Source organism: Xiphophorus maculatus, chromosome 2, assembly GCF_002775205.1.
Source record: "Xiphophorus maculatus strain JP 163 A chromosome 2, X_maculatus-5.0-male, whole genome shotgun sequence".
In the NCBI taxonomy this organism is placed as follows: Eukaryota; Metazoa; Chordata; class Actinopteri; order Cyprinodontiformes; family Poeciliidae; genus Xiphophorus; species Xiphophorus maculatus.
This window is the reverse complement of record NC_036444.1, coordinates 2,535,045-2,545,965: the sequence shown is the minus strand read 5'-3', so window position 1 is coordinate 2,545,965 and position 10,921 is coordinate 2,535,045. Positions and strand designations below refer to the sequence as shown.

The following is a 10,921-nucleotide window of genomic DNA, read 5'->3' as shown; positions in this document are numbered from 1 at the left end:
AATTATCTAATTTATATGTGTTTATTTTATTTTTTTAATTAGTCCTTAAAATATCAAACATTACACATATCTCAGCAGGCTCAGTAGATAAAAACTAGAAAAAATAACTCTTGCATTCAAACATGTAGTCTCACTTTTAACATAAATTGTTGGTTTGTGTCTGTATCTGGTACATTTTTGGTTAAAATATGTTTGTTCATCATTCAGTGAAATTACTAACAGTGGGTAGAGTCCAGGAATTTTGCTCAAGTAAGAGTAATATAGCAATATTGTACTACTCAAGCACAAGTAAAATGTATGGTGTAGTAAACTACTATTAAAACTATTTTTTTCCAGAAAGTTATTTAGGTAAACGTAATTGAGTAAAAGCAATTAGTTACTCCGCACCTCTGATAATAATAAAGGATTAAAATGAGTAAATAAGAAAATGATATACATAACTACACAAAAAAATGTTTAGAATCTAAAATATTAAAGAAAAAATATCTAAAAAATAACGAATAGCAATAAATTAATAATTTATACGTAAATAACAACAGATACAACAGCAATGACTATAATAATTGTAATAATGATTATTATAATGAGTATGGTTAAAATTATGTATTCTTTGACAAATGTAATAAAAAATAAATCAAGGAAAGATTTATTAACATACTAAAAACTGGTCTTTGCAGTAAGTACCTGATATTCAGATTATTTTGCTGAGAATTTTATAGGTTAGGAAACAATACGTTTTTACTGCGCAATTTAAATAAACAAAGTGGTCAGGCATCGCACGGACAGCTATGTGGGGGGTCTTTTATCGTCACCATGGAAACCGTTCTACAATGTTCAGTCTTTGGGCACAACCTGCTGAACAGAGCAAAAACACAACATATAAAGCTAAGAAACTTTTTAAAATATGTATAATGCACTTAAATTGTAAGAATGTTAATCTTCCTCTTTTACCAAAGTCGTAAAAACAAAAGTGATTTGCTTATTCCGAAACAACAACCTGTTGTTTCCTTCTTTTCATTCATTTAATTTTACCAACACTAAACCATACTTTACAAAAAGGCTCTGTCCAGGAGATTGGAACAAATTTTTCCTTAAGAAGAAAGATAAAGAAAAGAAGTTGGTTGTTAATGAGCTTACAAATTCAGGAACTGAAACCAGAGGTGAGGAGTTTCAGTTCACAATAAAAAATACCAGAGGAAATGTCTTACTCTTTCAAGACTCTTTGTCTTGAACTCACGTCTTTTTGTGCTCTGGTTGCAGGTTTACCGCAACATCTTCAGTTGTGTAGTCAGTGCTTTCAGAATGTACAAGCCTTTTCTTCCTGTTGTCACAAAAGGAATATGAAAACATTTTGGGCCAGTAACATCGTTAATTTCATGTCTTCATCTTGTTCGTTCCTCAACATTAAAATACATTATTGTGCTTGTTTTAAAAATGTTAAAACACATTGAGTCAGATTGTATTTTGATGGTGTTTCTTATTATAAAAGAGATATAGCTATATGTATGTAGAAAAGTTTGTCATTAAACATCTTTATTCAAAACTAGAAATAATTTGACTGGTCCAGCAGTAATCAAGCCGGTCTGTTGCTGATGAAACTGAAGCTCAAAAAGTTGATTAAGGAAAATTACAAGGGGAGTAATTGTATTTTTTAAGGTGTCACCAAAAAAAATGTCCTTGACTTCCTTAATTTTGGGAGATTGGTGATTGAGCAAATAATCTTATTTACTGATGAAGTCTGAAAATCAGTCTGTTGCCAACTTAGCAATTTTGTTGCGAGTTTAGTGACTTTTCAAACAAAAACAATTGATGATGGACAAAATCGGATCCGGCAAATCAGGCTGTTTAAAGATCGGTGGTCGGCCAGATGCGCAGAGCTTGACTGGTCTGGATATTTTTGAATAAAGTAAATTATCATTTCAAAACAGATTTTTTTTATTCACTCAGATTATTTTTGTCTGATACATAACTTGAAACTTGAAACATTTAACTGTGAAAAAAGCAAAAACAGAATATGTTTGTATAGTGGTAAATATAGTTATATTTCTTTGTCATTGAGACAAACAAATACAGATGGAAACAACCAATTTCTCTAAATCTTGACAATAACATTAATGCTTTTTTGTTTTATTTTTTAATATAAAGACTCTTCAGGACTGAGTACGAAGTCCTGCTGGCGCTCCACAAAAGGAGCAAACCAAGTCATTTTTCAGCTGCTTTCCAGGTACATTTTTACTCTTTCTGCTTGGATTTTCAACACTGGTGTTATTTACTGTCCTGTGGTAGTAATAGTAGTTCATCCCAACATTTGTCCATAAACTGATGAATTACCTGTTTCAAAAGCAGTTTTTTTTATGGACATATGGCAGTGTGTGCAGTCAGACCACAAAGAAGAACTGATTCATTTTGATGATGTTTTATCAAAATGAATCTATTTCTGTTCCTCCAAACTGTTTTGATGATTCAACCAAATGTCCACCGCTGGTTTGAACAGGGAGGGCTGTAAGAAGCTCTTTGTGTCTGAATCTGTGACTAATTATCATTGCTGTGTGTTTAGACAGCAGAGTCACATGAAGAACCAGATGAACATGTGACCATCGGTCAGATCCAAGCTGACAACAGCAGTGATGACTCCAACATGAAGCAGAAGATTCAGATAATCTTAGTTTTTATAATCTAAAGCAGGGGTGTCTTTTTCATCTAACTGAGGTTTAATGGTCCTTACTGTAGTTCTCTGGAGTCTTAAAGCTTTAGAAATATAAATTTGTCAGCTATTCCAGACTGATAGATATCAGTGTTGTTGTTTGTTTTACTTTTCCTCATTTGTATTTATTCAGGATGTCTTTGATATTATAATGCAAGGATTTGTAATATTAAAGTGTGACAAAATGTCAAAAACAGATGAAATCTCTAAGCTACTTTTTTATAGCTCTACATATGCAGGATTAGCTAAATATTTGTAGACCTTTTCTGCAGAGATGAAAAAGATTCTCCAAGCTATTAAGTTAACATATTTTCTCTGCTTGACATGTTATAATAAACTCCATTTCTTTTTGCTCATGAATGAATTTGTACTTAATTGTTTCAGTTATACTCCACTCTGCAGGCATAATTAATAGTTTTCATCAGCTTTACCAAGAACTTTATAATCATATTAATAACAACAGTGATTATTTGCAGCACTTTACAGATTAAACAGAAGCAACTAATGCACCACTTGTTTTTCCATCAGTTGATGTTAATATGATGTTACTTCAGATTACCCAAAGAACATGTTGATTTAATGATAAAACTATTCAAAATGAATGAATAAAATACATAGATGGTTTTGAGTGGGGTTTATCTTTTGGAAGCATCTTAATGGTGACTTTAATCATTTAAGTTTTGAAGAAGTTGAAAATATGGTTATAATATGAAGGAAATATAAAAATGAAAAGAGGATTACAGTCAACTGTAGTTAAATGTAGAGAAAATATATTCCCTTTTTTAAAAAAAAGATTAGATCATTAGAAATCTGTCATAGAAACTAGAATCAATAGTACACGTATCAGAATAGCTCATACACGTCTTAATAAATCACTTAAAGTAGCTGCTTAACATGGAACAGGACTTTGTGATTATTGCAATTTTGAAATGGCACAGCATATATTTATTGAATCTATCGCTCATAAATCACAAAGGAGAGTTTAAGGAAGCAGTGAGTAAATTTCGGTATCAAATTTACAACTGCAAATATTTTTTGGATGCAAGTCAAATAAAAGGTCAAATCACAAGAAGCAGAAGAACAAAAAGAAGGGAAACCTGTCATAGATCTGTGATAAACGTTTGATCCAGTAGATGGCGGTAATACAACAAATTGAGTGTCAGCTGCCATAGGAGCGCCAAAGGTGCGAAGAAGACAGACTACAACGACCACATTGCACCGCGGCGGCTGCGTCCTCGGTTGCGTGGCTTCGCAGCGTAGGAGACATTGCACTGTGCCATCGTGCAGCCGGCCTCGGCGTTAGAGTGAGGTAAGTTTATGTCATTTGTTTTATGCACTGGACATAAACCTACGTGAAAACAAAGACACATGAGTTTATTCAGGCGTTTGAATTAATTAAGGATACTACGGCCAGTCAAACCGGCTAATAACCTCTGGTTTTAAGGGGCTAACGTCGGGCACGCCTATGTCGGGTAGCTGGTCCGGGGGGCTATAAACGCGGGCCCACAGGAGGTATCCGCACTTTAGAAGGGTCTGGGTATTTTTAGCATGCAGTGAGAAGACCAACCCCAATAAGTCTGTCAGCCAACGCCTTGGAAAAACTATTTCCCGGGCGGCTAATATGAGCTGGTGGGTGGGGAAGTCTGGATCAACAGACAAGTTTCCTCACAAGCTAGCAGCGGCTACTTGGCTAACGTCAACTGACTAAACAAGAGGAGCTTTTACCACTGATCGGTACCGCTGCATTGTTTCACCTTCTGCTTTTTATACCGCAAACTGTGGGTTTGTTGCGTTTCTGTCCCTCTGTGTGCGGGTCCTGGCGGGTCCTGTCCTAATGTTTTAGCGCGCTTAGATTGTTCCAGCAACAACCTGAGAACACGTGACCTGTGCTGTCAGTTTAGGGCTTTGGTTTTACAAATGTGTATTTTCATTTTTGAGAATTACTAATTAAAGCCATGTGTTGCGGTTTTGCATGCAATATTGCGGTATGTGTCTCTGTTTTCTGTAAAAAGGAAACAAAAAAGTAATTTTCCAATCTTACCTTTATTTATAAAGAACGTTAGAATAACCGCAGTTGATCAAAGTGCTATTGAGAAAAAAATAGAAATGAAACGGACATCTTTCAATATGTTTCCAAACTGTAAATTGACTATCTATTGGGAAGAAAGATCAGTTTTTTTATGTACATTTCATTATATGTTCTAAATTATTGACAAATTGTTTGTAGCACAACATTTCATGTCTCTGCTGGTGTTTTGGTGCTTTATCTTTATCTGATCAACTCACTCTTTCACATTGGAAAACCAAGACGTCACGACTTGGGGTGTCACGACTTTTTGTCTGGTGGGCTAAAATTGTCAGTTCAAAAGTTCTGGCATCAAAAAAATCTAATTTTTAAAAAACTAAAATCACAAAAATGTTTTTTTTTTTTTTACCTTCTCATCAATAAACTAAGCATGACACATTTTATACAAATCAATTTTTTGTAGGAGCGGAATCATAGATCCAAAACTTCAAATTGTTTTTAGATTGTTAATTAAAGTGTATCCAGCTGTGTTATTATTCTGGGCTCGATTGAAGAAAACTGAAAAAATATTTAGTTTGTTCTCAGCAACAAAAGCAGAATTTAGGTCAGTCTTCATTTGAAAACACACAAGTTTTAATACAGCAGTTAAAAGTAGAATTGTGTGCACCAAGTCTAGAGTCTTAAGTCAATGAGTGGATGTGGTCGTAGTTACCATGACAATAAAAAAAGCATCTAAAATGTTCAATCCAACATTTCAGTGATTAGATTTTAATTTAAAAGTTGTAATTTTATCCTGATTTATTGAACTTGTTCCCTCACCTGCACCGGGCCGATGGGTTCATCCCAGGTCAGAGCTGGACTTCCTGATCAGATTATCTGGTCATTTCCTCCAAGCTGCAGGAATGCTTGCAAACCTGCTAATGGAAAACGGCTTACTCAGCTAAAATGTGACAGATGTAGAGTGAGAATATAAAGTTTATCTATATTTCTAAACATCAAGGTCTCTGTTTTGGTGAAACTGGACATTCTGTTAGGGTACTGCTTTTTTTAAATGAGCAATGTTTTAAAGGATCATCTTATCTCCTGTAATGAAAGAAACAAAAATTACAACGTATCATCATAATGAGGAATTTCTATTCAACAATAAACTTCCTTAAGCTCAGTCTGAGTTAATTGTATTTTTTAGAATTAAATTATCTTGTTTATCACAGTAATCCAAATATTATTTGCAATATTTCATTGTTAGAACAACATTAACAATTTTAGCATCCTTTATTGTTGTGCTGAATAATATGGTGATGAAAGTATTTCTAAAAATTGTGATAAATTCATGTCACGTTTTTGTGACCTTCAGGAACCCGGAAGTCAGCAGAACTATTTCAGTGTCTTATTACCGTTTCTAAGCATTTCGAATAAATAACACAAAGCACATAAAAAGTATTCACTGCCTTGATGTTTTACCCTTTTGTTGCTTTCATAAATCGATCATTACTAATAAAATTTTGTTTTTGTCCAACATCATTAATGAAACTGAAAACATTTTCAGTTTCATTATTGTCAATGAAATTGATTTTTACACAATAATGATGATTAAATTCAAATTATGTTAAGTTATAACATAAAATAAGTTATTTTATGTTATAACTTATAACATAAAATAAGTTATTTCAAAAATATCCTCAGTCAAGCTGCACATCTGGACACTGCAGCCCAGAGCTGTGAACAAGTCTGGGCTTTGACTAGGCCACTCCAGAACCTCCACCTCGTTGTCTTCAAACTCTCTCTGTGATGTTTTAGCTGGATGCTTCGGCTCGTCGTCCTGCTGGATGATAAATGTTTTCTGAAGCCGTAGCTCTCCTGCCGATGGAAGAAAATTTCCCTCTGGGATTTTCTGATATTTTGTTGCAATTATTTTACCAGCCCTGATTTGAGCATTCTTTGATAGTTTATTTCTCATTTCCTCCTTTGGGTTTTGGGTTCAGAGTTCAGGCTATTATTTGAGCTTTTGATATGCTAATTGGCTGCTCCCAGTTGTAAAAACAATAGCTTGTAGCCATGGTTGCGCATCATAACTGTCTGAAAGTTAAAAAAAAAGAGTAAGTTAAATTCCAAAACCAGAGGGAATAATTGTCTAATAAGAACAAAAGTTGAGAAAAAGAAGAAATCAGAGCTAACGGAGCTAAGTTAACCTGAAGAAAAGTTATACAGAAACCTCAACTTATATTAAATGTAATAATAAAGAGACAGACTCACAAATACACTTATAAAAAATGTTTATACTCCAGCTTTTAGGGAATTTAAATCCAATTAAATGTAATAGCCTAACTCTCACCTTTCCCAGCCATTTATAGCTTTGTCTCCATGTTAGCGATGGGATTTGACACCTTCGTTCGTCACACACAGAATCACATCTACCAGCCATGTAACGTCACGATGCGCTTCGCCACCCATTTGTTTAGACCAGGATGATATACAATAAATTTTGCGGTTCGTCCATAAAGCTATGCACCTAAAGCACAGCCGCCCTCGGTGTTCAGTGTATCTGCTCACCTATACACATACGTTGTGATTATTTCCTAATAGCTGGCGGCGTTCTTCACAGAAACAGCTGCTGGCTTGTGGCTCACTGAGATGTTCAGATGTTTGTTGCTTTTATCCGGGTTGACCAGTGTGTGTGTGACCCCCCCGCCCAGTGTGTGTTGCAGGGTGATTCAAGATGGCGGAGCAGCCTCTGTGGGAGCAGATAGGCTCCAGCTTCGTGCAGCACTACTACCAGATGTTCGACTCGGACAGATCGCAGCTCGGATCAATATATGTGAGTCAAACTTGGGTTCTGCTTGTCATCCATCATTTTCAGACTCTCTTTAATATTGAACTTAAATTGTTTAAATGTAGTTTATTCACCATGATTAATGTGAAGCAGCTGACCAACCTGACTCTATAGGAAAATGTAGCTGGACTCATTTGTTTGATCGGCTGGGATTTGTTTCCCTAGCCCAGGGGTCTACTGCCAAAAACACCACCTTATCAAAACACCACAAAAACGTTTTATCAAAAAATGTGAATTTTTCTCAAATTTTACACGTTTCCATTGAGCAAAGTTCTTTTTGAAATGTCAAATTGCACAATTATGTGGTCAAACAAAATTCAGCTACTGATGTAAACCAGTTAGCATCCAGCCAGTTATTGGTTTGGAAGCCTTTTTTTTGTCTTAATTATTTGAAAAGTACATTTTGGATTTACTGAGGTTTCTTTTCAAGTCAAAGTCATGCAAATATTTATGTATGTAGAAGATTTACAACAACCTCAGCTGACCAAAGTGTTTCACAAAAATCACAACATTACAGGTAGAGAAATAGAAAATAAAATTAAGTTTGGTAGAAATAGTAAGAAAATTTCAATATTGGCAGAAAATACCAAATAATAATATGAATAAAAACCAAAACAATATTTAATTTCAGCTGCAGCGAGGTTAACCTTTAGGTTCTGTAAAAACACTTTTAATAGAGCTGTAACCTTTTTGTATTTGATTTATGTCAGACTGGTTCTGCGTGTGGATTGACTGTTTTTCATGAAGACAGATGATTTTTCCAGCTAACGTTCGTTTCCTCTCTGCTCTCAGATCGATACGTCATGCCTTACATGGGAAGGACAGCCCTACCAGGGAAAAATAGCAATTGTTGAGAAGCTCACTGTGAGTTTTCATGGTAACTTGTGGTTAAAGAAATGGAGAAAAACTTTGACTCTTATTTTATGCTGCAGATCAATAAGAAAAGCCTCCTTTTTCATAACGTTAAAGGATCAAAGCATTTTTTAAAAACATCATTTCATTTTAGGGCCTCACTGAGTCAGAATATTTCATGTGGGCAAGCCTTGAGTTAATTGTGTAGGATTTTGCTCTGACTGGACAAAATGCAGTCAAGCTCTATGCAGGTGAAACAGAGCTGCAGTTTGTTATTTTTCTTAAAATATTTTTTACGTTTTTGTTGAAACAGTCACTATGTCATGACAGTACGGTATGAACCGGATAATCTGTGAAAAAAAATAAAGCTCCTCTCCCTTCTTCCAGTGCTAACTAGATACAACCAATCAGAGCCAGGAGCGCTGTCAATCAAGCTTGTGTACGCTCCGCTCATTCGGAGGCTGCCATGGATGCTAAAGCTAGTTAGCATAGCCACGTATGATGGTTAAACAGTTTTTCTGTAACATTAAGTTACAGAAAAACTGTACATTTGGCAGCAATTACATGAGGCTATTTGACAGCGCTAAGCCTTTCCTCCATTTCTTCAGATGGCAATAGTAGCAATGGGGAGGAGATCGATCTTTTCACATTTTTTCTGTCTCATATTAAAGTCAACATGTAAAAAAACCCCTAAATATTCTTTTTAGAAAAGTTACATACTCCAGCTTATAGCTAACTGAAAATTACCTTTTTTTTCTTTTTTTCTTACAATCAGTCTTAAACGGGGCTATTCTTTATATTTCTGTGCAAATTTTGACATTTTCATGCAAGTTTGTGTAATTCTGCAATATTTGAGCAAAAACTAATTCACTAATTGGTGTATTAATCTTCTATTTTCACTGATTATTTGAGGAATTCTCCACTCCTTGTGTCATTTTATTGCAGGTTATTGTTGTTTTCATGCTTGAATTTAACCCAGCTGTTTATATTTCTGCTTTGTTGTGTTTCCCAGAGTCTCCCCTTCACAAAAATAGCGCATAGTATAACAGCGCAGGACCACCAGCCAACTCCAGACAACTGCATCTTGAGTATGGTCGTAGGACAGCTAAAGGTAACTGCACCTGTCGTCTGTATTTCTCATTGTTTTGCCAACTGCCATGAAAAAGAAGTGCTCAGTGTTTGCAAGCTCACACCGGCACATTAACAACTTAATCCTCATTATAGTCCGCCATGGTTGTTTTTCCTTCTTTTGCGTGTCAGAACGCAGAATAGAGACGTTCAGGTCAGATGGAAGCGACCTGGCCATACAGAATCGGGTCATGTTTGAAAAGATCAGGTACATCAAGGCAAAAAATCTGATCTGGGTCACGTCAGGTTGCCTTAGTGAGCTTGTTTTAATGTTAATCGATTTATTGCGACAGGCTTAGCGTTGTTGTTTGTCGTTGACGTGACTCAGTATTGGTTTCTCTCTGCAGGCGGATGAAGACCCCATCATGGGTTTCCATCAGAGTTTCATCCTGAAGAACATTAACGATGCTTGGGTGTGCACCAATGACATGTTCAGGCTGGCCATCCACAACTTTGGCTAGGCCGCCTCTCCGCGCCGGCGGGCAGGGGCGGCCGCCTGAGACAGAGGAAGTGCTCCTCCCTACCTCCGTCTCATTCAGGCCCGCTTGACAAACGAGCAAAAACGCCGGACCCTAGATGTCAATCACCGACCCGCGTCCAGGTGGGTTTCCTCTCCTCCAGCCCAGCAGAACCGCGACACGCCTCTTCGCTGAAAGCCGGCCGACCAATCAGACGCCCCTGTCTGCCGCTCCGCCGATCTGCATGACGCTGGGAGATCTTCAGTATCTACACTCAAGCCACCAGAAGGACAAACATCCGATCGATGCCATTAACTCATGCTCTGCTTTGATTCTAACCCGTTCTGCTCTGCTGTTGACTCGGTTCTGTAGATCCGTGTTCAGGTTTGATTTGAGACGCCCCATTCATGTGTTCACCTTAGCTCTTCTTAGTGAGTCGAGTTTAGTTTCTGCTCCTCTAAGCGTGATTCATGCTGCCAGGTTTAGCTGTTGCAGACCAAAGGATGTTGGAGGACGAGCGTTCATCTTGTTTTCTTTCTTTCTTTCTTCTTCTCTTTCACTCAACATCTGGCAGTCGACAAGGACTACAGCCACGATACACAATAAAACCTGGACACTTTTTCTTAACTGTGTGGTCTCTCCATGTCATTTTCTGAACAGGTTTCCTCACCAGAGAAATTACTTGAAGAGCCGATGTACTGAAGTTTTTTTTTTTTTTTTTTTTGCTTGTTTATTTGTTTGGCTTCAGGCACTTTCTTTGGCCCAGATGTGGCCAATAAAGACTTCCAATCTCCAGAGGTTTTGCTTCAGCTGTCATAGCTGTGAGGTCACTGAAATGTTACATGATTATGATTACTTAAAGTAAAAATATAAAAACAGAACGATTCATAGCATATGACTTAAAAAATTACTTTTATTTACAT

General features: G+C 36.4%; 1 protein-coding gene across 1 annotated transcript; it reads left to right on the top strand.

Annotated features, from left to right (window-relative positions):
- The first annotated feature begins 3,904 nt into the window (after positions 1 to 3,904).
- Positions 3,905 to 10,625, top strand: nutf2 (nuclear transport factor 2). Its single transcript, XM_005795771.2, has 5 exons — positions 3,905 to 4,013; positions 7,424 to 7,545; positions 8,353 to 8,424; positions 9,425 to 9,523; positions 9,888 to 10,625. Exons 2-5 carry the CDS (start codon positions 7,447 to 7,449, stop codon positions 9,999 to 10,001), a joined length of 384 nt encoding a protein of 127 aa, XP_005795828.1. The 5' UTR covers positions 3,905 to 4,013; positions 7,424 to 7,446; the 3' UTR covers positions 10,002 to 10,625.
- The last annotated feature ends 296 nt before the right edge of the window (positions 10,626 to 10,921 follow it).